Consider the following 27847-nt stretch of genomic DNA (forward strand, 5'->3'; position numbering starts at 1 on the left):
GCTCCAGAGCTGTCCCTAGACGCCCGCCCCCAACCCCTCACTGAGCCCCAAGCACTCGTGTGACATCTCTGCCTCCATGAACTGCAGCCCCTTTGCGCTCAACACCCAGGGGAATGGTGGCCGCACCCCAGGGCAGGTGTGGTACCTCCTGCAGGCCCTGCCCTGCCTGATGCCCGAGCGGCCCAAGGGAGCAGGAGCTGGCTGACCCCTCACCCCTCAGCTCCCGCCATCCAGGCTCTGCGGATCAGCTGCTCAGGGCTGAGACCGTCTCTGCCGTCATCTCTGTCGGCTCCACGGGTCCCCACGGCCGGCTGAGCTTCCAACCCCTCTGGCAGCTCCCCCGCCACCTCGGCCTCCTCTGCACGCCAAGGCCCTGTCCCCCGAGGACGCCGCAGCTGCCTCCACTCCCACAGATCTCCACGGAGACCCCAGGGACTCCTCCAGCAGAATCTGGCTCTGGGCACCTCCCGCTGGACTGACGGACACTCCCGGGACATGTGTGAGCGCCTGACTGTGTCCATGTGTGTGGGGCATGGGGACCCCCCAAGGATGCCAACGGGGCAGAGCTGCACTCAGAAAGGACGGGAAGGATTCTGCTCGGCAGTGCGGCCCCATAGAGCCTCGCCCTGGACAGGAGGAGTCAGAATCCACAGGGGGTGGGGGGCGGCCACCTCTGGCTTTCCAGGGAGCTCACACACACACACACACACACACACACACACACACACACACAGGGAGGGGTCCAGGACCCACGGGGCAGAAAGGACAGAGCAGCGGGGCCTGGGATCGGGCAGGGGGAGGCCCCGGGCTGGGCGGCCACCGCCTTGTGAGGGGAACCGGCAGGGGCAGCTCTTCCCTGAGGAAGAGACAAGAACGTCAGCGACAACGATGTGTCCACGGCACAGAGTGTTGGAGGCTGCAGGGACGGCGGGAGCCGCCCCGGTCTACACTGCGTGACCGGGCTCGGGAGCGCGAGTGTCCGAGCGAGCGAAGGGCCCGCGGTCTCCACCGGGACGGAGCTGGGTTTCTCACACGGGACACAGAAGCCGAAGAACAACAGCTCGAGCTCAGGGACAACGGGGCGGCGTGGGGTGAAGACAGCCTCCGGGACGCCGTCAGACGCGGGGCCCCCGGGGCCCCTGGCAAGGCCGGCAGGGACTGCCCAGTCCCTCAGTCACAAGAGGAGACCGTGGACAGCCGGACACAACTGGGGGGGACACAGACAGACCCTCCAGCAAGGCCCAGGGGCTGCGGGCGAGGCCGGCAGGGTGGGGAGAGCGACTCCGCGGGGGTGGAGGTGCTGCAGGGGGAGGGGAGCCTGGGGTCCTGCAGGGAGGGGGAGCTCTTTTGGCCAGGCTCGATGGAGAGTGGGGTCATGGGGGAAGCGGGCAGCTCAAAGGTGGCCTGGACAGACACTGCAGCCCTCCATCCCCTCCTGACCCGAGGCCACATCGTCCTGGGTGACCCACCGGCAGATCCTGCCTGTTCCCGTGTGAGGTTTCACGCCGGAACCTGGGACTCAGGACGGCCCTTCTGAAAACGGAAACACAAAGTTCAGTCCTGGCCAGTGTCCCGGGCCTGCCCCCTGCTGGCAGGAGACGTGACCCCAGGACGCCCTAACAAACATGGAGCCGACCCCAAGGGACGAACAGGCCTCTTCCCCATGCAGGCGCTCAGTGTGGTGAGCGAGGGAGCTGGCCCTGGGCAGGGCCTGGACACTTGGCCGCCCTGTTGAGTGTGTGGAGGACACTGGGGTCTGCACGGGGGCACCTGACACAGCCTCCGGAGTGGCGGGAGGCTGACCAGACGGCCGTCCCCATGAGGCAGCTTCCACACTCTAGCCTGTCTGGGGCTGTGTCCTGTCTGCACGGAGGTGCCCCAAAGGCATGCAGCCTGGGTGGACACTTGGTCTGTACTGGACACACTCTGGCCCCTCCTCAGCCTCCCTCATGCCCTCCTCCTCCTGCTTCTCTCTGCTCCTATCTCCTGGCTGACTTAAGGCCCCATGTCTACCAGGCCGGGTTCCCCATGGGCAGCGGGGCTGCTGTGGGGTGGCAGCACCTCTGCTACTCCCTCACTCTGTGCCTCACCAAGTCTGAGATTGCTGCCGAGACTCCGATTCCCTCTGAAGCAGGACTCTGCTCCGGCGCACCGAGGGCAGGGCAGCTGCGGTCACTCACCTCTGCTGGCCCCGCGAGCCGGGCTGTGGCTCGTCGTGCAGCCCCTCCGTGTCCACCGTGCTCCGGTATGGACGCCGCTGCTCAAGAAAGCTCGGAGTCTCCAAGGCCGGGGCCAGGGTTCGGGGCGGGCCCTGGGGAGGCCACCGCTGAGGTGCTCGCAGGGACCATTAGCGCAGCTCGAGGCGCGTGACCGCAGCTTCCCGCCCATCAGCGTCAGACCAGATGCCAGGGCTGCGGGCCAGCCAGGCGCCTCCGCCATCCCCAGGGCGCTATTCTCCCTGCCAGCCCAGGGATTCTAGCGTGGCTGTGCACTCCCTGGCCAGGGATGGACTCAGGCCAGAGTGCTGGAAAGAGCTTGATGGCGCTGAGACTCAACCCCTGTGCTCCAGGGAGGCCCATGATGAGTCCTGATGGGATGTTCATCTGAGTTTTGCTGCTGTGGTTGTGGAGATTCTTTCAACTAGGACATTTAAATCATTACTTTTCACCCCATTTTTTACTCCCTCCATTTCTGGAGACACAATTACATATACGTTAGATACTTGGCTATTTCCACGAGGGTCACAGAAGATGTTCATTGTTTCCGGCTATTCTTATACTTGAGCATAATCCTAAGTAGATCCTGGTGCCACGTCTTCAATTCACTAAACTCTTCTTCTATCTTTTGTTGTTCCTTCAGTGAAGTTTTCATTTCAGGTATTACATTTTTCACCCTTAGAAGATCTTTTTGGTACTTTATTAAATCTTTGATTCTTCTGGTATGCACACGTCTTCCTTTAGCACAAGGGACTTACGTGCAACAGGTGTCCTGTGTCATCGCTCACCGACTTCTCCCCTGGGAGCTCTCTGTCACCCGCTGCAGCGTTTCCTGCGTCCTGCCCTGGGCTGGTGATGCTGCACGGGCTCGGGACAGATGGTTTAGGCTGCTCCGCGCCCACTGCTGTGGCCTCCTCAATGTGCACGACTCTTCCATCGGGAATCATAGACTTGCCGACTTGAGTTTCTGGTTCACAGTTATTTCAGCTGCCATCCAGGGTGTCTGGAGAAGTCTTTCTTGTGTTGCTAACTTCACCTCACATCTAATGTGCAGCCCTTCTGGGTTCTCTACTTAATGCGTGGAAGTTCCCATAAACCATAAGATGGACACACACCGCACAGACACAGAGACAGAGGAAGCCCTGAGACAGGCCAGCAGCTCTGGTCTCCAGGGCAGCAAATCACGCCAACACTGGAATAAGGAGCTCACTTTTGCTTTGGAAGCTTAGCAGATGGCTTGTGAAAATGACTAATTTCTTCATTGTTTACGTTCCTTTTCAAGGCAGGATTTGGAAATTTTCCCAAATAGCCTTTCAATTATCAACCCCACTGGCCAGGCTGATTATCTGCATCAGCAGCCCAGAGGGCTCACGTATTTACATAACATTCAGTTTAGCATTGCTATATCAGAAAAGTGAAATAATCTAAATCCCCATCAATAAATACAAGTTGAGGGCGTCCCCTGGTTGTGCAGGTGGTTGAGCACAGCGCTGTGAAGCTCTCTGTAGCTTCTACAGCACCGGTTCGATCCCTGCCGGTGAGGGTCCCACATGGTGGGGCAGACCTCTCCTGATTCACCCTCTGCTCCCCTCAGCAGTGTATTTCATCAGTCTGCCTGTTCTGTTCCCAGCTCTGTCTGGTGAATCCTCTTACCCGCCTGTGCATCTGGCCTGTACCCTGGTTCTTGTATAAATAAATAAATATAAATAAATAAATACAATTTAAGTTGCATTACAAAATTTGGAATGATACAGGTCTATGAATGTTGATACAAGCAACTCCCCAACATTTATTTAAGGAAGCCCAATAGAGATCCTCAAAACACGAGAACAGAGTGGGCTGGGTGGTCTCTCCCCCATCCTGCACTGAGAAGAAAATGAAACCAGCAGAACTAACGAAGGATGAGTGAAGGGTTTGGGGCAGAAACAGAAGCTCCCTGGGGCCGGTTCTGGGGCTGCAGACTGAGGGTGGGCAGTGAGGACGTACAGGGGGTCGTAGGCAGAGTAGGCACTGGCTTGGGTTCAGCTGACCACACTGAATGGTCAGAGGGCCCTTTGGAGAGGGAGGGACAGAGAGGTACATGGTTGTGCCCAGGATGTGGGGGCAGGTGGGTCTCTGCATTGTGGGCTTGTCTCAGGGGTGGTGATTGTGGTAGGGGCCTCCCCTCACCCTGGAGCCGCAGCAGAGGGACACCCTGTGCTGGTGCTGTGGAGCTACACTGGACCCACCAGGACTAGGGGTAGGAGAGCGGGAGGGAAAAAACTCTTGCCACTGCCTGCAAACTGACCTGCGTGAGCATCAATGACCTGGCAGCCCCACACCTCCCACCCCCAGTGGACATTGCTGAGAGTCAGGAAACAGCCCACCCCAGGCGCCACTCCCAGCAAGAAAAGCCCGTCTGCGTCTGGTTGCCCCTGCTGCTAGGGTTACCTCGGGCCCAGCGACCAAGTTTTCTGGGGACACAGAGTTTTCTTTAGAGAAAGGGGAGAGGAGCCAGAGATGACCTTTGCCCTAAGTTGCCCTCCCTCCTCACCAAGACTGAAAATGAGAATTTGAGCCCTGTTTTCCCTCTTCTCCACCCCCACTTGCTCCACAGTAAGCAATCAGGAGGAACAAAGAAACTAAAGGGCAAAAAGGGCAATAAGGCAGCATGCCCCTAGGAAGCAAAAACACCTGAATGCAAGATAGAAAGGCAGAAGGAGAACACAAGTCCAGACACAGCGACCAGGGGCCAAGAAATAGAGAACCTGAGAGGCAAATAGCAACGTTTTCATACTAAATGAGGTACAGGGCAGACAGTCCGGAACGGAATAGGAAGGCACAGGGTCACAGAGGAAACAGAGGTGGGCCAGGCAGTCCAGGAATCAGGAGCTCACAGTACAAGGACAAGGGGCCCCACACAAACAGGGAGCATACACCTTTTCTTCAAGTGCACAGGGAACATTTTTCACGACAGACCCCAATGTGGGGATACAAGTCAACTGTCAATAAAACCACTGAGACTTAAAATATACCTGGTGCCTTCTCTGACCATAATGCCATAAAACTGAAAATACCTTTAAAAAAATATACGGATGTGCCTCCCAGTGTCGCAAGGGGTTAAGATGCAGCCTATGAAGCTGTCTCCTGGCTTGACTGCTGGACACCTCAGTGTGTATTTCAGTCAATCCACCTGTTCTGCTCCTCACTCTGTCTCTGGTGAATCCCTCTCACTCCATGCCCCAACACCTCTGCCTGCACCACAGTTCTTGTGTGCATAAATAGATAAAGATTTTTTTTAAAATTACACATAAAGGCATAAATACTTGCACATTTAAATAATGCCTCTTAATAGCAATTGAATAAGAGAAACTCAATGTAGAAAGTTAAAAATACCAGAAATGAATAAAATTATTGATACAATCACCCGAATTTATGGGGTACAGCAAAAGTGTAGAAGATAATTGCAATACAGACCCATATTACCATAAAAAGTAAGAAGTATCCCAAATAAACAACCTGATATCATACCACAGTGACTTGGAAAAGTGGAACAAGTAAGACCTAAAGTTAGTCATAGTAAGGAAATTACAAAAACAAGAGAGGAAACAAATGAAATAGAGATGACAAAGACTACATCAAAAAAAAAAATCAATGCAACTAAATTTGTTCTTTGAGCTGGTTCTTTGAGGAGACAAACAAAAAGATAACCCTCTATCTAGGCTAACAATAAAGAAAAAAGGAGAGAAAAAATTAATGAACTAAATCACAAATGCTAGAGGAGAAATTGCTACAATTAACAGAGAAATACAAAAGGTAATAAGAAAATACTACGAAAACTATATGCAAATAAATTAAATAACCTCAAAGTAACAGGAAAATTTCAAGATCAATCTAACCTACCAAGACTACCCCCAGGAAGACACAGGTGCCTGGAGAAAACCTACCACAAGTGTGGAAACTGAAACAGCAGTGAAAGTTTTTCTGAGAAACAAAAGTCTAGGACCAGATGGCTTTACAAATAAATTTTATCAAGCTTTCAAACAAAAACTAATGATCAACTTGCTTGAATTGTTTTCAAAAATACAAGGACTCCTCCTTATTACATTTTAAGATGCCGACATGACCTTAATACCAAAATCAGAAAAAAAAAAAAACTATAAGCCTCTATCCTTGATAAACATCAATACAAAAATTTTCAAGAAAATACTAGCACACTGATTTCAACAGCGCATCACAAGAATTATACACCCGGATCAAGTGGGACTCATCCCAGGTATGCAAGATGGTTTAAAACACATAAACTAATTAATGTAATACACCATATTAACTAAAGTAAAGATAAAAGTCATAAGATTAACAAGAACAGATGCAGAGAGGGCATTTGATTAAATACCCATTTCTGATAAAAACTCTAAACAAGATGGAAAAAGAAGGAACCCGCCTCAACATAATAAAGGTCATAGATCACAAATCCACGTCACTATGATAGCCAATGGTGAAAGACTGAAAGCCTTCCCCAAGATCCAGCACAAGACAAGGGCTGTTACCCACTGTCACCACTTCTATTTGACTTGGTATTAGATTTTTGGCTGGAGCTGTCAGACAAACACAAAAACAGAGGGACCTACATAGGAAAAGAAGAAGTGAACACATCACTATTTGTAGATGAAATGACGATACATATTAAAAACCCTAAAGACTCCATCAAAAGGTCATTAAAAAAAATATGAATGCAGCCAAGTTGCAGTCTGAAAAATCAACACACAAAAATTCGTAACATCTTAATATACATTGCCCAAGCAGCAACAGAAATTAAGAAAACAGCTCCATTTATGATCGCTTCACAAAGAGTCAAATACCTGTAACCAACCTCTACAAGGACATCTACAATGTGTCATGAAAGGACTAGATTTATACTTCACATGTATGAGGTAACAGGCATCAGGACCTACAGAAATGAAACACATTTGCTAATAAGAAAACAAAGGAAAGGGGAGGGAGCAATGTTTCTGGGCTAATGAATTTATTCCAGATGTTAACTCAAATTCACAAAAACAAATACAATATTCACAGGAAAAATAAGGTGGCCAAAATAGCAAGAGTTTAAGATATTTCCCCCCATCCTTTCTAACCTTCATTAAAAGATATAAAATTATATCCTATATATCTTTTATATATTACTTATTTTATAAGTTATAATTCTATATTCTAGGGTATATAACAGTTAGAGATATGTTACATATATTACAGTCATATGTATATAACATAGACATATAACATAAAAAAGGTGAAAGGACTAACAGAGAATATCTCCATAAAGTACTAAAGTTAACTTAGCACAAATATGAAGCTTATTCTCATTATTATGAAGTATATAGAAAGTCCTAAAGCAACTACTAAGGAAATAATTCAATATAGTTGAAAAACTTTAAAGAAATTAAAATTCTACATTAAAAAATATTCAGTTAATAAAACAGGAAGAATAAAACAATAATAAAAACATGGGAAATATACAACACAGAAATTAATGTTGAAGTCATAAATCCGACTACATCAATGATGGCATTAAATGTCAATGAAGGGCCTCCCTGGTGGCGCAGAGGTTGAGCACTGGGCTGCAAAGCTGCCTGCAGCCTCTACAGCACCAGTTTGATCCCTGACCGCCAGCAAGTGTCCCACATGGCATGCAGACCTCTCCTGCTGCGTCCGATGCTCTCCTTAGCAGTGTACTTCAGCCGTCATCCTGTTCTGTTCCCTGCTCTGGCTCTGGTGAATTCTCTCACCTTCCTGCATTTCCGATTGTACCCAATGCTTGTATAAATAAATAAATAAATAAATAAATAAATAAATAAATAAATAAATCTTTTTTTTTTTTAAATGTCAATGAAGCAATCAAATTCAAAGGCAAAGAAATTTCTAACTGGATTTAAAAATCAAGGTGCAACAATATGCTGTCTTCAAGACACATGTCCATCAAAGATACAGATTAAAATAACATAGATGGAAAATATAAACTATGTAAAGAGCAACCAAAGAAAGCTGGAAAAACTATACTAACAGCAGACAAAGTTGACTATAAAACAAGTATTATCAATAAAGATAGAACAGAACAAGGGCCTCCCTGGTGGTACAGGTGTTAAGTGTCAGCACTATCAAACTATCACCAGCCACTGCAGCATGAATTCGATCCCTAGCCAGGGAGCTGACACACTTATGACACAGCAGACCTCTCCTGTCTCACCCACAGCTACCCTCAGCAGAGTGTTTCAATAAATCGGCCTATTTTGCTCCCCACTCTGTCTCTGGTGAATTCTCTCACCCCACCCCTACCCTGCACCCCTGACCTAGACCCCAGTTCTTATATGCATAAATAAATAATATTAATCTTTAAATAAAAAGATATAAAGGAAAATGTCATAACAATAAGTGTCAATCCACCAGGAAAACATATCAATTACAAATATATATGCAACCAATAACACACACCAAAAATACAGAAAGCAAAAATTGACAAAATAAAGGAAAATGGAAAATTCAATAAAACATTGGAAATCAATGTCTCACATTAAATAATGGATATAACAACTAAACAGTAGACATACAATATTTTTATTGTATTGATGGAATAATTGATGTAAAAATTGCTTGAATGGGTTTGTCTTGGAAAGACTGCAGAAGGGAAGGGCTAGGACTCAGCAGGAGTGTGTCTGTCCCTTGTTCCCTGAGAAGCTCTGTCTTCCTATGGCATCCCCACCATACCCAGAGCTCCAGAAGCAGCCATCCTATGAGCTCCAGGAGCAGCCATCCTCATAGGTTTTCCCGGAACCCTTGCATACTGCATGACCACCTTTGACACTGCTGACAGTGGAGTGGACACTTAGTGACAAGCACCCATTTCTTCAGAAGTGATTGGGTGTGGTCATCCCACATGTGCAGATGATGCTTTTGTTGAGAAGGAAGCTGCTGGGCCCCAGAAAGCACAGGACAGCTCCTGGCCTTTCCCAGCCAGTGGAAGTGACCCACATCCATCAGCCAGTCATCTGAGGGCTCCACCCACCAGCCCACCCACTGCTGGTTCAACCTCAAAACATAGTACCAGACCCACCCCACTCTCCCTGCAGATATGCTCAAAGAAACAGGGGCAAGGGCGGCACCACTCCCCCCAGGGAAACCAACATAAGACCAGAAGATGAAAACGACACTCAACACCGTCCAAGAGAAAAGCTGTCCCAGATGGACATTGCATTGTGCAGCGGTGTACAGGCAGACAGCTGGCCAGCCCACTGGCTGCAGGGGGACAGAGCCCAGGTGGGGCGTGTTTGGGAGATGGCCAAACCCTGGGACCGGGAACCTGCAAGCAACTGAGGAACAGTGGGCAAACATCTACGGCCAGTGTGGTGAGGGCAGTGAGATGCACCACGGGGGTCCAGATGGAGCTGTGGTGCAGGAGAGGTCCTGGTACTCAGGAGGAGTGGGGAGGAGAGAGACCTTATAGGATGAAGTCCATGGGCAGCAAGGTAATAGCTCCTGTCCCAGGTACAAGAGCACCTACCCACCTGGGGCCACGGGTCCCACTGAGGCTTCTTGGGAGTCCAGGAGTCCTGACTCAGCTAGCGTGCCCAGCACCAATGCTGGGCTATGAGAGGGAGCTGGCCGGTCTAACGTCTAAAAGCCTGGTCTCAGGTAGATCCAGGGGTGGGGATCCGACTGGAAGAAGGACTTGCACATGGTGTTAGCGCCTGCAGAGATTAAGGAGTCTCCTCAGGGCCTGCTTAACCTCAGCATTCCGCAGAGAGTAGATGAGTGGGTTCAGGGCAGGGCCCACCATCGTGTACATTACTGAGAACACTTTACTTCTATCAGAATCATAGCTGGAGGCTGGGCTGATGTAGGCACAGAACACCGCAGAGTAGTAGAAGGAGACCACCAGCAGGTGGGAGGAGCAGGTGGAGAAGGCTCGCCGCTTGCCCTCGGCTGAGCGGATGCGCAGGATGCTGGCGATGATGAAGCCGTAGGACCCCAACGTGAGCATGAAGTTGATGACCCCATAGAAGGCATCGGCCAGGATCGTCATGATGCTGTTGATGAGGGTGGGGCTGCAGGAGAGCAGGAGCAGTGGGGGGATCTCGCAGAAGAAGTGTGTGATGAGGTTGGGGCCACAGAAGATCAGACGTGCCATCAACCCTGTGTGCACGGAAGCGTTGATGGCACAGATGGTCCAGACAGCTGCGGCCAGAGCCCCACACAGCTGTGGGCTCATGATGGAGCTGTAGTGCAGCGGGTGGCAGATGGCCACGTAGCGGTCATAGGCCATGACCGTGAGCAGCAGTAGCTCTGCAGACGCTGACCAGACGAGGAAGAAGAGCTGGGCCATGCACCCCTGGAAGGAGATGGTGTTCTCCGTCTCTGACATCAGGCCCACCAGCGTCTTGGGCAGCACGGACGAGGTGCAGATGACGTCCATGGAGGCCAGGTTGAACAGGAAGAAGTACATGGGGCTGCGCAGGCTGGCGCTGCAGCTGATCAGCATGATGATGACGGCGTTGCCCGCCAGCGCCAGGGTGTACAGAACCAGGAAGCAGCCCAGCAGGGGCAGCCGCAGCTCAGGGTGCTCGGAGAAGCCCTGCAGGACGAACACCTCCACCTGTGTCCAGTTGTGCCCCAGGGCCCTGCAGGGAGCAGGCCCCAGGCCCAGCTCCATGGCGCCCCCTGAGAGAGACACACAGTCAACCTGGGCTCAGGGTAGGTGCTGCAGGCCCCTGACCCACACAAACCCTGACCCATGACCCCTGCAGCTGCTCCAGGACCACCCGGACTGCCGTGTGCCCTGTGCCCTGTGCCCTGGGACATCTGCTCCACCCTACTTGCCCATCCCAGTGGGCTCCCGCTGTCCTCCTGCTCCGTGTCCTGCTCCCTGGCCCAGCCCACGTGAGGAGCAGTCTGCCCACTGGGCCCTGTGGCCATCGCTGTGGGGCCCTCCACACTCTACCGAATGAGTTCGTCCCTGCTCCCGAGGGTCATGTCGCCCTGGGCTCGGCCCCGCCACTCCAGATGCACACACCTGTCTCTAGCTCCAGAGCTATCCCCAGACGTCTGCCCTCACTGAGCCCCAAGCACTCGTGTGACTTCTCTGCCTCCATGAACTGCAGCCCCTTTGCACTCAACACCCAAAGGAATGGTGGCTGCACCCCAGGGCAGCTGTGGTACCTCCTGCAGGCCCTGCCCTGCCCAATGCCTGAGTGGCCCAAGGGAGCAGGAGCTGGCCTGGCCCAATACCCCTTGGCTCCCGCCATCCGGACTCTGCAGATCAGCTGCTCAGGGCTGAGACGGTCTCTGCCGTCATCTCTGTCGGCTCCATGGGACCCCAAACCACTGAGTTTCCAACCTCACTGGCAGCTCCCTCACCCCCTTGGCCTCCTCTGCACGCCAAGGCCCTGTCCCCCGAGGACGCCGCAGCTCCCTCCAGTCCCACAGATCTCCACGGAGGCCTCAGGGACTCCTCCAGCAGAATCTGGCTCTGGGCACCTCCCGCTGGACACTGATGGACACTCCCAGGACATGGGTGAGCGCCTGACCGTGTTCATGTGTGTTGGGCATGGGGACCCCCAAGGACGCCAATGGGGGCAGAGCCAGACTCAGAAAGGACAGAGCAGGGCTCCGCTCTGGTGGTGCAGCCACATGGTCACCTCATCTTGGGCAAGTGGTGTCAGAATCCGCAGGGGGTGCGTGGTGGCCACCCCTGGTGCTCCCGGGAGTGCACACACACACACACACACACACACAGGGAGGGGAGCCCAGGACACATGGGGCAGACAGGACTGGGCAGCGGGGCCTGGCTCAGGCAGGGGGCGGCCCAGGGCTGGGCAGCGGTGGTGCCCCCAGATGCAGAGCTTGCCAGACCTAGCCTGGCCTGAGCCGCCTCCCTGGACAGCGCGGGTTGAGTGAAACGGCTGTGGACGTGCCGGGGCACCAGAGCCGGGCATGGGACAGCCCGACTGGGGGCCCAGGCGCAGCCTCACCCATCTGCTCAGCGGGCTCCAGGAACGACAGACCAGAGGCAGCGTCGCCCGGCCTGACGCGGTGACACTTGTGAGGGGAGCCGGCAGGGGCAGCTCTTCCCTGAGGAAGAGACAAGAACGTCAGCAACAATGATGTGTCCACGGCACAGAGTGTTGGAAGCTGCAGGGACAGCGGGAGCCGCCCCGGTCTACACCGCGTGACCAGGCTCGGGAGCCCGATGGACAACAGCCCCGGGCGCGCGAGCGTCTGAGCGAGCGAAGGGCCCGCGGTCTCCACCGGGACGGAGCTGGGTTTCTCACACGGGACACAGAAGCCGAAGAACAACAGCTCGAGCTCAGGGACAACGGGGCGGCGTGGGGTGAAGACAGCCTCCGGGACGCCGTCAGACGCGGGGCCCCCGGGGCCCCTGGCAAGGCCGGCAGGGACTGCCCAGTCCCTCAGTCACAAGAGGAGACCGTGGACAGCCGGGCACAACTGGGGGGGACAGAGACAGACCCTCCAGCAAGGCCCAGGGGCTGCGGGCGAGGCCGGCAGGGTGGGGAGAGCGAGACGCCGTGGGTCCTGCAGGGGGAGGGGGAGCCTGGGGGTCCTGCAGGGAGGGGGAGCCTGGGGTCCTGCAGGGGGAGGGGGAACGTGGGGGTCCTGCGGGGAGGGGGAGCTCTTTTGGCCAGGCTGGATGGGCAGCAGGGTCATGGAGGAAGGGGCCAGCAGGCAGGTGGCCTGGACAGGCGCTGCCGCCCTCTGTGCCCACCTGGTCTGGTCCTGGGTGACCCACCTGCAGATCCTGCCTGTTCCCGTGTAGGTTTCGCACAGGCACCTGGGAGTCAGGACGGCCCTTCTGAAAACAGAAACACACTAAGTTTGGGGTCCTAGCCAGTGTCCAGGGCCTGCTCCCCGCTGGTCGGAGAGGTACCCGGGACCCTCTAGCAAATGTGGAGCTGCTGCGAGGGACTGACAGGTCTCCTCACTGCGCAGGAGACTCGGTGTGGCAGAGCCGCCCCAACCGCCCAGCCCCGGGGGAGCTGGTCCTGGGAGTGTCTGGACACTCGGCAGCCCGTGGAGTGTGGGTGGACTCAGCATCTCTGACTTAGGTCCAGAGCAGCCTGGCGCTGACCAGCCATCTGCCCCTTGAGGTGGCTCCCACACTCTGCCCTGCCCAGGGCTGTGTCCTGTCTATATGGCGGTGCCCGGTAGTCCCCCAGTCCGGGTGGACAACTGGTGGGCTGGACACACTCTGGCCCAGGCCCTGGCTTCCCTCACGCACCCTCACCCTCCTGCTTCTCTCTGCTCTTGTCGCCTGGCTGACACCAAGGCCCAATGTCCACCAGGTTGTGTCCCTTACAGCTGGCAGTGCTGTTTGGGTGTGGACAGAACCCCACTGTTCGATCTCTCCGTACCACCCCCAGGCCGAGGCTCATTCTGGAGACTGATTCCCTCTGAAACAGGACACTGCACCGAGGGCAGCACAGCCACGGTCACTCACCTGCACCGAGCCCAGCAGAAGGAGGGCTGAGGGCTCCTCCTGTGGCCTGTCCGTTTCCACGGGGCTCTCAAGTGAGCTTTGCAGCTCAAGAAAGCTCTGAGTCTCCAAGGCCAGGCCCAGGAGCCAGGGCAAGCCCTGGGGAGCCTGCCGCCGGAGGAGGCTCTCAGGGACCATTAGTGCGGCTCAAGGCACGTGACCACCGCTTCCTGCCCATCAGGATCAGGAGACCAGATGCCAGGGCTGTGAGCCAGCCAGCACCTCCTCTGCTGTCCCTGGGGGTGCTCCTCTCCCTGCCAGGCCCCGGGACACTGTGTGCGGCTGTGCGGGCCCTGGCCCTGGGCGGACGTGCACCTCAATCATTCAGAGAAATACCGGGGAACCCCACGCTGCGCCCCAATGTCATGAGCTGCTAAACTGTCTCCTCAAGCTGATGGTCTCGTGTGGAATCCTCTGATGTCCATGCTAAGGACAATGAGCACTTTTCTTGCCTTTGTTTTCTGACTTTTCTTCATGAAGCGTCTGTTCAAGGACGTTCCCACAGGGGTGTCTGTTCCTTGTTGAGAGGGACGAGGCCTCGAGGCTCAGGGTGGACAACCTGTGTCTACACAGGCTGGGAGGAAATGACACTTACAGGTGTGCAATTTTTGCTCCAAGTCTGTGCCTTGTTTTTTAACTTTTTTTTTTTAAAGATTTATTTATTTATTTATTTATACAAGCACCGTGTGGAGTCAGAAGCGCGGGAGGGTGAGAGAATTCACCAGAGCCAGAGCGGGGAGCAGAGCAGGCAGAAGGACTGAGGTACACTGCTGAGGGGAGCAGCGGGCGGCAGGAGAGTTCTGCGCGCCATGCGGGACCCTCCTCTGGGGCCGGGGAGTAGCCGGGGATCGAACCGGCACCGCAGAGGCTGCGGGCAGCTTCACAACCCAGCGCTCAACCGCTGCGCCACCGGGGAGGCCCAGTTTTTTAAATTTTTAAGGTTATTTTGAAGAGTGAACTTTCTCTATTTTGATGAAGTTAATTGATGTTTTTCCTGGTATGGTTAGTGCTTTTTGAAACTTAGGAAATCTGTGCCAAACTCCAGGTGGTAAAGGTTTTCTATTCTCTTTGCTTTCTGGAGTTTTTTTAAAAATTAAAATTTCAGTCCTAGCTTTATGTCCAAGGTCTCTTCATAAGCGCTGGATTGAGGCGTAATTGACATAATTTCAATTCTTTCTACACACTCTCTTCAGGTTCTCTTCATTGTCAAAATTTTTATCATGATGAATCCTTTTATTTAAAGATATTATTTATATGTGCATACAAGAGCTGGGGTACAGGCCAGAGGTGCAGGGGGGCGGGGGTGGGTGAAAGGACCCACCAGAAACAGAGTGGGGAGCAGAACAGGCAGATCCAGTGAAATCCATTGCTGAGGGGCCAGCAGGGGAGAGAGGAGAGGTCTTCTGCGCCCTGTGGGTCACTCCCTGGACTGGGAAGGACTCAGGCCACAGTGCTGGAGAGAGCTTGATGGTGCTGAGACTCAACCCCTGCGCCCAGGGAGGCCCATGATGAGTCCTGAAGGGATGTTCATCTGAGTTTTGCTGCTGTGGTTGTGGAGATTCTTTCAACTAAAACATTTAAATCATTACTTTTCAACCCATTTTTTTACTCCCTCCATATCTGGAGACACAATTACATATATGTTAGATACTTGTGTATTTCCACAAGGGTCACAGAAGATGTTCATTGTTTCAGGCTATTCTTATATTTGAGCATAATCCTAAGTAGACTCTGGTGCTACGTCTTCAATTCACTAACCTTTCCCCACATCTTTTTGTTGTTGTTCTTTTTGCTGTTTCGTTGATTATTAAATCTTTGATTCTCTAGTACGCACATGTCTTCCTTTAGCACAAGGGACTTACATGCAACAGGTGTCCTGTGTCATCGCTCACCGACTTCTCCCCTGGGAGCTCCCTCTGTCGCCCGCTGCAGCGTTTCCTGCATCCTGCCCTGGGCTGGTGACGCTGCTCGGGCTCTGTAGAGACAGCTTAGGCTGCTCCGCGCCCACTGCTGTGGCCTCCTCAATGTGCGCGACTCTTCCATCGGGAATCATGGACTTGCCAACTTGAGTGTCTGGTTCACGGTTATTTCAGCTGCCATCCAGGGTGTCTGGAGAAGTCTTTCTTGTGTTGCTAACTTCACCTCACATCTATGTGCAGCCCTTCTGGGTTCTCTACTTAATGTGTGCAAGTTCCCATAAACCATAAGATGGACACACACCACACAGAGACAGAGGAAGCCCTGAGACAGGCCAGCAGCTCTGGCCTCCAGGGCAGCAAACCACACCAACACTGGAGTAAGGAGCTCACTTTCGCTTTGGAACCTTAGGGGGCGGCTTGTGAAAATGACTAATTTCTGCATTGTTTACGTTCCTTTTCAAGGCAGGATTTGGAAATTTTCCCAAATAGCCTTTCAATTATCAACCCCACTGCCCAGGCTGATTATCTGCATCAGCAGCCCAGAGGGCTCACATATTTACATAACATTCAGTTTAGCATTGCTATATCAGAAAAGTGAAATAATCTAAATCCCCATCAATAAATACATGTTTAAATTAAGTTGCATTACAAAATTTGGAACTATACAGGTCTATGAATGTTGATACAAGCAACTCCCAACATTTATTTAAGGAAGCCCAATAGAGACCTTCAAAACACAAGCACAGAGTGGGCTGGGTGGTCTCTCCCCAATCTGCACTGAGAGGAAAATAAAACCAACAGAACTAACAAAAATGAGTGGAGGGTTTGGGGCAGAAACAGATGCTCACTGGGGCTTGTTCTGTGGCTGCAGTGCTGTGGGGTGAGCAATGAGGAAGTACAGGAGGTCATAGGCAAAGGCCGGTCACTGGCTCCGGTCATGCTGACCACTGAGGATGGTCAGAGTGTTCTTTGGAGAGGTAAGGATGCAGAGGGACATACCTGTGCCCAGGACTGCGGAAGCAGGTGGGTCTCTGCATTGTGGGCTTGTCTCAGGGGTTGGTGATTAGGGTAGGGACCTCCCCTACCCTGGAGCCGCTGCAGAGAGACACCCAGTGCTGGTGCCGCGGAGCTATACCGGCCCCACCAGGACTGGGAGTAGGAGATCAGGTGGGAAAAACCTCTTGCCACTCCCTGCAAACAGCATCAATGACCTGGCAGCTCCACACCCCCCACCCACAGTGGGCATTGCTGAGAGTGAGGAAAAAGCCCACCCCAGGCGCCACTCCCAGCAAGGAAAGCCCATCTGCATGTGGCTCCCACTGCTGCTAGTGTCACCCCGGGCCCAGTGACCATGCTTTGTGGGAATACCCCCGGCAACATCGGGCAGCACAAGGACACTGGGCATGAATCAGGGTCCTTGAGTCACTAAGCTGAGCTTTCTTTAGAGAAAGAGGAGAGGAGGCAGAGCTGACCCTTTGACCTGAGCTGCCCCTTTGCCCTGAGCTGCCCTCCCTTCTCCTCAAGACTGAGAATGAGCATTTGAGCCCAGTTTTACCTTTCTCCACCCCGCTGCTACCAAGGTAAACAAAGAGGAGGAACAAAGAAACTAAAAGGCAAAAAGGGCAATAAGGCAGCATCCTCCTTAGGAAGCAAAAACACCTGAATGCAAGATAGAAAGGCAGAAGGAGAACACAAGTCCAGACACAGCGACCAGGGGCCAAGAAATAGAGAACCTGAGAGGCAAATAGCAACGTTTTCATACTAAATGAGGTACAGGGAAGACAGTCCGGAACGGAATAGGAAGGCACAGGGTCACAGAGGGAACAGAGGTGGGCCAGGCAGTCCAGGAATCAGGAGCTCACAGTCCAAGGACAAGGGGCCCCACACAAACAGGGAGCATACACCTTTTCTTCAAGTGCACAGGGAACATTTTTCACGGCAGACCCCAATTTTGGGACACAAGTCAACTGTCAATAAAACCACTGAGACTTAAATTATACCTGGTGCCTTCTCTGACCGTAATACCATAAAACTGAAAATCAGCCTTAAAAAATTTATACAAAAAGGTATTAATACTTGGAGATTTATATGATGTTGCTTAATAGCAATTGAATAAGAGGAAATAAAGCAGAACATTGGAAATACCAGAAACAAATAAAAATGTTGATACAATTACTAGAATTTGTGGGGTGCAGCGAAAGTGCAGAAGATAATTACAATAACCCCCTATTATCATAAAAAGTAAGAAGTATCCCAAATAAACAACCTGATATCACACCTAAAGTGACTTGAAAATGTGGAACAAGAAAGACCTAAAGTTGGTAGCGTAAGGAAATTACAAAAACAAGAGTAGAAATAAATGAAATAGAGATCACAAAGACTACACCAAAAAAATCAATACAACTAAATTGGTTTCTTTGAGGAGACAAACAAACAGATAACCCACTATCTAGGCTAACAATAAAGAAAAAAGGGGAGAAAAAACTAATGAACTGAATTACAAATGATAGAGGAGAAATCACGCTACAGTTAATAAAAAAAATACAGATGGTTATAAGAAGTGCTATGAAAACTATATGCTAATAAATTAAATAACCTCAAAGTAACAGGAAAATTTCAAGATCAATCTAACCTACCAAGACTACCCCCAGGAAGACATCGGTGCCTGGAGAAAACCAACCACAAGTGTGGAAAATGAAACAGCAGTGAAAGTTTTTCTGAGAAACAAAAGTCTAGGACCAGATGGCTTTACAAATAAATTTTATCAAGCTTTCAAACAAAAACTAATGATCAACTTGCTTGAATTGTTTTCAAAAATACAAGGACTCCTCCTTATTACATTTTAAGATGCCGACATGACCTTAATACCAAAATCAGAAAAAAAAAAAAAAACAAGGAAATTATAGGCCTATATCCTTGATAAACATCAATACAAAAATTTTCAAGAAAATACTAGCACATTGAATTAAACAGTGTATCACAAGAATTATATACCAGGATCAAGTGGGACTCATCCCAGGTATGCAAGATGGTTTAAAATATATAAACTAATTAATGTAATACACCATATCAAGTAAAGTAAAGATAAAAGTCATAAGATTAACAGGAACAGATGCAGAGAGGGCATTTGATTAAATACCCATTTCTGATAAAAACTCTAAACAAGATGGAAAAAGAAGGAACCCGCCTCAACATGATAAAGGCCATAGACCACTAATGCACGTCACTTCGATAGCCAATGGTGAAAGACTGAAAGCCTTCCCCAAGATCCAGCACAAGACAAGGGCTGTTACCCACTGTCACCACTTCTATTTGACTTAGTATTAGATTTTTGGCTGGAGCTGTCAGACAAACACAAAAACAGAGGGACCTACATAGGAAAAGAAGTGAACACATCACTATTTGCAGATGAAATGATGATACATATTAAAAACCCTAAAGAGTCCATTAAAAGGTCATTAGAAACAAATATGAATACAGCCAAGTTGCAGTCTGAAAAATCAACACACAAAAATTCATAACTTGGGCCTCCCCAGTGGCGCACAGGTTGAGTGCTGGGCTGCAAACTGTCCGCAGCCTCTGCAGTGCTGGTTCGATCCTCGGCCGCCAGTGAGGGTCCCACATGGTATGCAGACCTCTCCTGCTGCACCCGCTGCTCCCCTCAGCAGTGTTTCGTCAGTCTGCCTGTTCTGTTCCCCGCTCTGGTGAATTCTCTCACCCTCCTCCACTTCTGACTGTACCCAGTGCTTGTATAAATAAATAAATAAATCTTTTAAAAAAATTCATAACTTCTTAATATACATTGCCCAAGAAACTACAGAAATTAAAACAACTCCATTTATGATCACTTCACAAAGATTTAAATACCTGCAACCAACATCCACAAGGGGATCTACAAGGTGTCATGAAAGGACTAGATTTATAATTTACATGTATAAAGTAAAAGGCAAAGGGTCCTACAGAAATGAAAGAAATTTGACAATAAGAAAACAAAGCAAATGGGAGGGAGCAATGCTATACCAGGCTAGTGAATTTATTCCAGATGTTAACTCAAATTCACAAAAGCAAATATAATATTTACATGAAAAATAAGGTGGCCAAAATAGCAAGATATAAAGATATTTCCCACCATCTTCTCAAACCTTCATTAAGAGACATAAAATTATATAAGTTAATAATTCTTTGTTTTTGGGTTTATAACATTTATAGATATGTTATATATATATATTACAATCACACATATATATATACCCTATACATATAAAACATGGGAGAGGACTAGAGGTACTAGAGAATGTCTAAATAACTTACTAAAATTAATTTAGCACAAATATGAAGCTGATTCTCATCATTATAAAGTGTATGGAAAGCCCTAAATCAACTGCTAAGGAAATAAGTCAATATAGCTGAAAAACTTTTTTTAAAAGATTTATTTATTTTTATATAAGAACTGGTGTATAGGCTAGAGGCGCAGGAGGGTGAGAAGATTTACCAGAGACAGAGTGGGGAGCACAACAGGCAGACAGACTGAAGTACACTGCTCTGGGGAGCAGGGGGTGAGACAGGAGAGGTCTGCTGCCCCATGTGGGTATCTCCCTGGCTGGCTGGGATTGAACTGGTGCTGCAGAGGCTGTGCTCAACCCTCTGTGCCACTGGGGAGGCCCCTATAGTTGAAAAACTTTAAAGAAATTAAAATTATGCATTAAAAAATATTCTGTTAACAAAACAGTGATTATAGAAGAATAATAAAAACATGGGAAATATATAAAACAGAAATTAATGTTGAAGACATAAATTCCACTATATCAATAACATTAAATGTCAATGGAGTAAACAAATTCAGTCTAAGGTAAAGAAATTTCTGAGTTTGAAAATCAAGGTGCAACGATATGCTGTCTTCAAGACACACGTAAATCAAAGATATAGATTAAAATAACAGATGGAAAATATAAACTATGTAAAAAGCAACTAAGGAAAGCTGGAAGAACTATACTAACAGCAGACAAAGTTGACTATAAAACAAGTATTATCAATAAAGATATAAAGGAACATGGGCTGCCCTGGTGGAACAGGGGTTAAGTCTCAGCACTATCAAGCTATTGCCATCCACTGAGGCATGAATTTGATTCCCAGCCAGGAAGCTGACTCACTTATGGCGCAGCAGACCTCTCCTGTCATACCCACTGCTACTCTCAGCAGAGTATTTCAGTAAATCTGCCTATTTTGCTCCCCACTCTGTCTCTGAGGAATTCTCTCACTGTCCCCCCACCCCACACCACTGGCCTAGACCCCAGTTCTTGTATATATAAATAAATAATATTAATCTTTAAATAAAAAGATATAAAGAAAAACATTGTAACAATAAGTGTCAAACCACCAGGAAAACATATCAATTACAAATATGTATGCAACCAATAACACACACCAAAATACAGAGAGCAAAAATTGACAAAATAAAGGAAAATGGAAAATTCAATAAAAAACATTGGAAATCAATGTCTCATATTAAAAATAATAGATAAAACAACTAAACAGAAGCGATACAATATTTTTATTAATTTCACAAAAATTGCTTGAATGGGTTTGTCTCAGGTTAGGGGCCCTTCCCAGTGAAGACAAAAAGTCTATGAAGCTCAGGCTTATGTAACCAACCATGGTTTGGGGTAGGAAGAAGGGGACACCTGGGACCTGGAAGAGCATGGGGACCTGAGGCACCTCCCTCTGGCTATTGTATCACCTGTGGTTTGGCGTAAGACACTCATGAAGGCCTGGCTGTAACTTCCTGCCCTTTGACAGGTGGAGAAGAAAAGGCAGCTGCAACAGAAGAACAAGACCTGGGAGCATCACAAGATGCATGAGAGACTGCAGAAGGGAAGGGCTGGAACTCAGCTGGGGTGTGTCTGTCACTTGTTCCTTGAGAAGCTCTGTCTTCCTATGGCCTCCCCAGCACACCCAGAGCTCCAGGAGCAGGACTGCTGCCATCCTCATGGTGCACCCCAGAGCCCTCAGATGCTGTGTGCCCATCTTTGACACTCCTGACAGTGGAGTGGATGACTCAGTGATGAGTAATCTGTTGTCATAAGGGACTCGTTGGGTACACCTGTGTGTACAGATGGTGCCTATGTTAAGAAGGGGCACCTAACAGCACTGGACCGTGCCTGGCCTTTCCCAGCCAGTGGAATTGACCCACATCCCACAGCCATGGATCCAAGGGCTTCACCCATTGAGAGGCCCACCTACTCCTGGTCCCACCTCAAAACATGGTTCTAGACCCACCCATCTCCCTGCTGACATGCTCAAAGTAACAGGGGTGAAGGCGGGACATTACTCCCCAGGAAACCAACATAAGACAAGAAGGTGAGAGTGTGACTCAAAATGGTCCAGGGACAAGGTTGCAAATGAACATTGCACCATCCACCGGGTACAGCCTGTGACCTGTCCAGCCCACTCACTGCAGGGCCCTAGGGCCCAGGTGGGGCCTGTGTGGGAAATGACCAAGCCCTGGTGCAGGGTGGCCTGCGAGCTGCTTGAGGAAAAGGGGGGTCCATCAAGGGCCACTGTGGTGAGAACAGTGGGGCACACCGTGGGGGTACAATGGAGCTAGGGATGCAAGGGAGGTCCTGGCACTGAGGAGAAGGGAGGAGAGAGGCCTTATAGGGTGAAGATCAGGGGCCAGCAAGGGTGATGATTCCTGTTCCAGGTACAAGAGCACCTACCCACCTGGGGCCACGAGTCCCATTGAGGCTTCCTGGGTGTCCAGGTGTCCTGGCTCAGCTACAATGACCAGCACCCATGCTAGGCTGATGAGAGGGTGCTGGCCAGTCTCACATCTACAAGCCTGGTCTCAGGGAGACTGGGGGGTGGAGAGAGGGAGGAAATCCACTGGCAGAAGGGCTTGCACATGGCATTAGCATCTGCAGAGATTAAGGAGTCTCCTCAGGGCCTGCTTGACTTCAGCATTCCGCAGAGAGTAGATGATGGGGTTCAGGGTGGGGCTCAGCAAGGTGTACAGTGCTCCAGAGACTTTGTTTCTCTCAGGACTGTAGTTGGAGGCCGGGCTGATGTAGGCACAGAACACGGCTGAGTAGTAGAAGGAGACCACCAGCAGGTGGGAGGAGCAGGTGGAGAAGGCTCGCCGCTTGCCCTCGGCCGAGCGGATGCGCAGGATGCTGGCGATGATGAAGCCGTAGGACCCCAGCGTGAGCATGAAGTTGATGACTCCATAGAAGATGTCGGCCAGGACTGTCATGATGCTGTTGATGAGGGTGGGGCTGCAGGAGAGCAGGAGCAGTGGGGGGATCTCGCAGAAGAAGTGTGTAATAAGGTTTGAGCCACAGAAGTTTAGACGAGCCGTCAGCCCGGTATTTATAGAAGAATTGATGGCACAGATGGTCCAGACAGCTGCGGCCAGAGCCCCACACAGCCGTGGGCTCATGATGGAGCTGTAGTGCAGCGGGTGGCAGATGGCCACGTAGCGGTCATAGGCCATGACAGTGAGCAGCAGCAGCTCTCCAGACAGGGACCAGACGAGGAAGAAGAGCTGGGCCATGCACCCCTGGAAGGAGATGGTATTCTCCGTGTCTGACACCAGGCCCACCAGCGTCTTGGGCAGCACGGACGAGGTGCAGATGACGTCCATGGAGGCCAGGTTGAACAGGAAGAAGTACATGGGGCTGCGCAGGCTGGCACTGCAGCTGATCAGCACAAGAATGATGGCGTTGCCCACAAGCGCCAGGGCGTACAGGGCCAGGAAGCAGCCCAGCAGGGGCAGCCGCAGCTCTGGGTGCTCGGAGAAGCCCTGCAGCACAAACACCTCCACCTGCGTCCAGTTGTGCCCCGCAGCCCTGCCAGGAGAGGCCCCCAGGCCTGACTCCATGGTGCCCCCTGAGAGAGACGCACAGTCAGCCTGGGCTCAGGGTAGGAGCTGCAGGCCCCTGACTCACACACACCCTGACCCATGCCCCCTGCAGCTGCTCCAGGATCTACCTAGACCGCCCTGTACCCCATGCCCTGTGCCCAGGGACATCTGCTCAGACATCCTTGCCCAGTCCCGCAGGCTCTGCCCAACCTCCTGCTCCATGCCCTGTTCCCTGCCAAAGCCCCAGGTGAGGAGCAGTCTGCCCACTGGGCCCTGCGGCCATCGCTGTGGGGCCCTCCACACTCTACCGAATGAGTTCATCCCTGCTCCCAAGGGTCATGTCGCCCTGGGCTCGCCCCCGCCACTCCAGATGCACACACCTGTCTCTAGCTCCAGAGCTGTCCCCAGACGCCCGCCCAAAACCCTCACTGAGCCCCAAGCACTCATGTGACTTTTCTGCCTCAATGAACTGCAGCCCCCTCACGCTCAACACCCAAAGGAATGGTGGCCGCACCCCAGGGCAGCTGTGGTACCTCCTGCAGACCCTGCCCTGCCCAATGCCTGAGTGGCCCAAGGGAGCAGGAGCTGGCCTGGCCCAATACCCCTTGGCTCCCGCCAACCAGGCTCTGTGGATCTGCTGCTTTGGGCCGAGACCGTCTCTGCCGTCATCTCTGTCGGCTCCACGGGTCCCCCAGGGCCAGGCAAATCTCTCAAACATGCTGGAAGCTCCCCTGCCCCCTCTGCTTCCTCTGCACACCAAGGCCCAGTCCCCTGAGGATGCCGCGGCTCCCTCCAGTCCCACAGATCACCATGGAGGCCCCAGTGACCACCTCCAACAGAACCTGGCTCAGGCCACCTCGCACTGGATAATGATGGACACTCCCGGGACATGTGTGGCCCTGGGTGAGCGTGTGACTATGCGTGGGGTATGGGGACCCCCAAGGACACCAATGGGGGCAGAGTCAGACTCAGAAAGGACAGCGCAGGGCTCCGCTCGACGGTGTAGCCACACGATGGCCTTGCCACGGACAAGTGGACATCAGAATCTGCAGGGGTGAGCGGCAGCAGCCTTGGGCGCTCCTGGGGAGCTCACACACACACACACACACACACACACACAGGGAGTGGAGCTCAGGACCCACTGGACAGACAGGATGCGGCAACGGGGCCTGGCTCGGGCAGGGGGTGGCCAGGGCTGAGCGACCACCGCCATGAGGGGAACCAGCAGGGGCAGCTCTTCCCTGAGGAAGAGACAAGAACGTCGGCGACAACGATGTGTCCACGGCACAGAGTGTTGGAAGCTGCAGGGACAGCGGGAGCCGCCCCGGTCTACACTGCGTGACCGGGCTCAGGAGCCCGAGGGGCAACAGCCCCGGGAGCGCGAGCGTCTGAGCGAGCGAAGGGCCCGCGGTCTCCACCGGGACGGAGCTGGGTTTCTCGCACGGGACACAGAAGCCGAAGAACAACAGCTCGAGCTCAGGGACAACGGGGCGGCGTGGGGTGAAGACAGCCTCCGGGACGCTGTCAGACACGGGGCCCCCGGGGCCCCTGGCAAGGCCGGCAGGGACTGCCCAGTCCCTCAGTCACAAGAGGAGACCGTGGACAGCCGGACACAACTGGGGGGGACAGAGACAGACCCTCCAGCAAGGCCCAGGGGCTGCGGGCGAGGCCGGCAGGGTGGGGAGAGCGAGACTCTGCAGGGGTGGAGGTGCTGCAGGGGGAGGGGAGCCTGGGGTCCTGCAGGGGGAGGGGGAACTTGGGGGTCCTGCAGGGACGGGGAGCTCTTTTGGTCAGGCTGGATGGGCAGCAGGGTCATGGAGTAACGGGTCAGCGGGAAGGCGGCCTGGACAGGCGCTGTCAACCCTCCATCCCCTCCTGGTCTGGTCCCGGGTGACCCACCTGCAGATCCTGCCTGTTCCCGTGTGAGGTTCCCGCAGGCACCTGGGAGTCAGGACGGCCCTTCTGAAAACAGAAACACACTAAGGCAAGGTCCTGGCCAGTGTCCGGGGCCTGCTCCCCGCTGGTGTGTCCCTGAGACCCTCTTGGAACCTGGAGCTGACCGGGAAGGACTAACAGACCTCTGCCCCATGCCGGCGACTCAGCGTGGTGGAGGCGCCCAGGCCTTGAGGGAGCTGGTGCTGGGCAGGGTCTGGGCACTCGGCTGCATGTGGAGTGGGGCGGGGGATGCAGGGTCTACAGCTGGTGCCTGGCACAGCCTCAGGAGCACCCGGACGCTGACCAGGCTGCTGCCCCCATGAGGATGGCTCCCACACGCTGGCCTGTCTGGGGATGTGTCCCGTCTGCATGAAGGTGCCCAGCAGCCCTGGGGCTGGGTCACACCTGGAAGAACAGGACAGCCTCTGCTCTGGCCCCGGTCTCCCTCACTGCCGTGCAGAGAAGCCAGCCTCCTGCTTCTCTCTGCTCTTGGCTCCTGGGTAACCCCGGCGCCCTGACATCCACCAGTCTGGATCCCCACAGCCGGCAGGGCTACTCAGGTGTGGCCAGCACCCCTGGGGTTTCCTCACTCCGTGCATGACCAGACTGAGAATCATGCCAAGATTCAAATTCGCTGAAGCAGGCCCCTGCAAGCCAGCACCGAGGGCAGGGCAGCTGCCCTCACTCACCTCTGGTGGGCCGAGCAGGAGGGGCTGCGGCTCTGTCCTGCGGCCTCTCCGTGTCCACCGCGCTCTGGCGCGAGCTCCGCTGCCCAAGAAACCTCCCAGTCTCCGAGGCTGGGGCCAGGGTTCGGGGCAGGCCCTGGGGAGGCCACCGCTGAGGAGGCTCGCAGGGACCATTAGCGCGGCTCGAAGCGCGTGACCGCAGCTTCCCGCCCATCAGCGTCAGGAGACCAGATGCCAGGGCTGCGGGCCAGCCGGGCCCCCCTCCACTGTCCCCGGGGCGCTATTCTCCTGCCAGGCCCGGGGACTCTGCACACAGCTGTGCGGGCCCTGGCCTTGGGCGGACGTGCACCTCATTCATTCAGGGAAATACCGGGGAACCCCACGGCTGAGCCCCGACTCCACGAGCTGCTAAACTGTCTCTTCAAGCTGATGGGCTCGTGTGGAATCCTCTGATGTCCATGCTAAGGACAATGAGCATTTTCCCTGCCTTGGTTTTCTGACCTTTCTCCATGAAGCGTCTGTTCAAGGACGTTCCCACGGGGGGATCATGGACTTGCCGACTTGAGTGTCTGGTTCACGGTTATTTCAACAGCTTTCAAGGGTGTCTGGCAAAGTCTTTCTTGTGTTGCTAACTTTACCTCACATCTATGTGCAGCCCTTCTGGGTTCTCAATGTGTGGAAGTCCCCATAAACCACAAGATGGGCACACACGGCACAGACACAGAGACAGAGGAAGCCCTGAGACAGGCCAGCAGCTCTGGCCTCCAGCAGCAAACCACACCAACACTGGAGTAAGGAGCTCACTTTCGCTTTGGAACCTTAGGGGGCAGCTTGTGAAAATGACTAATTTCTGCATTGTTTACGTTCCTTTTCAAGGCAGGATTTGGAAATTTTCCCAAATAGCCTTTCAATTATCAACCCCACTGCCCAGGCTGATTATCTGCATCAGCAGCCCAGAGGGCTCACATATTTACATAACATTCAGTTTAGCATTGCTATATCAGAAAAGTGAAATAATCTAAATCCCCATCAATAAATACATGTTTAAATTAAGTTGCATTACAAAATTCGGAACTACACAGGTCTACGAATGTTGATACAAGCAACTCCCCAACATTTATTCAAGGAAGCCCAATAGAGACTCCCCCAAAACACAAGAACAGAATGGGTTGGGTGGTCTCTCCCCCATCTGCACTGAGAGGAAAATGAAACCAACAGAACAAAGGACGAGTAAAGGTTTCGGGGCAGAGATAGACACTCCCTGGGGCTGTTACTGGGACTGCAGTGCTGAGGGTGGGCGTGAGGAGGTACAGAAAGTCATAGGCCAAGGCCAGGCACTGTCTCAGGTCCTGCTTACCACTGAGGATGGTCAGAGGGCCCTTTGGAGAGGGAGGGACGGAGCAGGACATACATGTGCCCAGGACCGTGGGGGCAGATGGGTCTCTGCTGTGTAGGCTTGTCTCAGGGGTTGGTGATTGGGGTAGGGGCCTCCTCTACCCTGGAGCCACTGCAAGGGACACCCAGTGCTGGTGCTGCGGTGCTACACCGGCCCCACCGGGACTGGTGGTAGGAGAATGGGTGGGAGAACCTTTTCGCCACTGCCTGCAAACAGAGCTGTGCACATCAATGAGCTGGCAGCTCCACATGCCCCACCCCCAGCGGGCATCGCTGAGAGTCAAGAAGCAGCCCACCCCAGGTGCCACTCCCAGCAA

General features: G+C 52.4%; 2 protein-coding genes across 2 annotated transcripts; both read right to left on the bottom strand.

The window, feature by feature from the left end:
- Nucleotides 1–9862: 9862 nt before the first annotated feature.
- Nucleotides 9863–10899, bottom strand: LOC119234089 (olfactory receptor 13A1-like). The gene has a single exon (XM_037496854.1). It carries the CDS (start codon nucleotides 10897–10899, stop codon nucleotides 9931–9933), a length of 969 nt encoding a protein of 322 aa, XP_037352751.1. The 3' UTR covers nucleotides 9863–9930.
- An 11635-nt stretch (nucleotides 10900–22534) lies between these two features.
- On the bottom strand, nucleotides 22535–23532 carry LOC119234091 (olfactory receptor 13A1-like). Its single transcript, XM_037496855.2, has one exon. The coding sequence runs from the start codon at nucleotides 23530–23532 to the stop codon at nucleotides 22564–22566; it is 969 nt and encodes a 322-aa protein (XP_037352752.1). The 3' UTR covers nucleotides 22535–22563.
- Between the last annotated feature and the right edge of the window lie 4315 nt (nucleotides 23533–27847).

Source organism: Talpa occidentalis, unplaced genomic scaffold (assembly GCF_014898055.3).
Source record: "Talpa occidentalis isolate TD23 unplaced genomic scaffold, MPIMG_talOcc4v2.1 talOcc4.8, whole genome shotgun sequence".
In the NCBI taxonomy this organism is placed as follows: Eukaryota; Metazoa; Chordata; class Mammalia; order Eulipotyphla; family Talpidae; genus Talpa; species Talpa occidentalis.

Bases quoted from the DNA above. Each gene is read 5' to 3' on its own strand.
- LOC119234089 (XM_037496854.1), bottom strand. From the start codon at position 10,899: ATGGAGCTGGGCCTGGGGCCTGCTCCCTGCAGGGCCCTGGGGCACAAC.
- LOC119234091 (XM_037496855.2), bottom strand. From the start codon at position 23,532: ATGGAGTCAGGCCTGGGGGCCTCTCCTGGCAGGGCTGCGGGGCACAAC.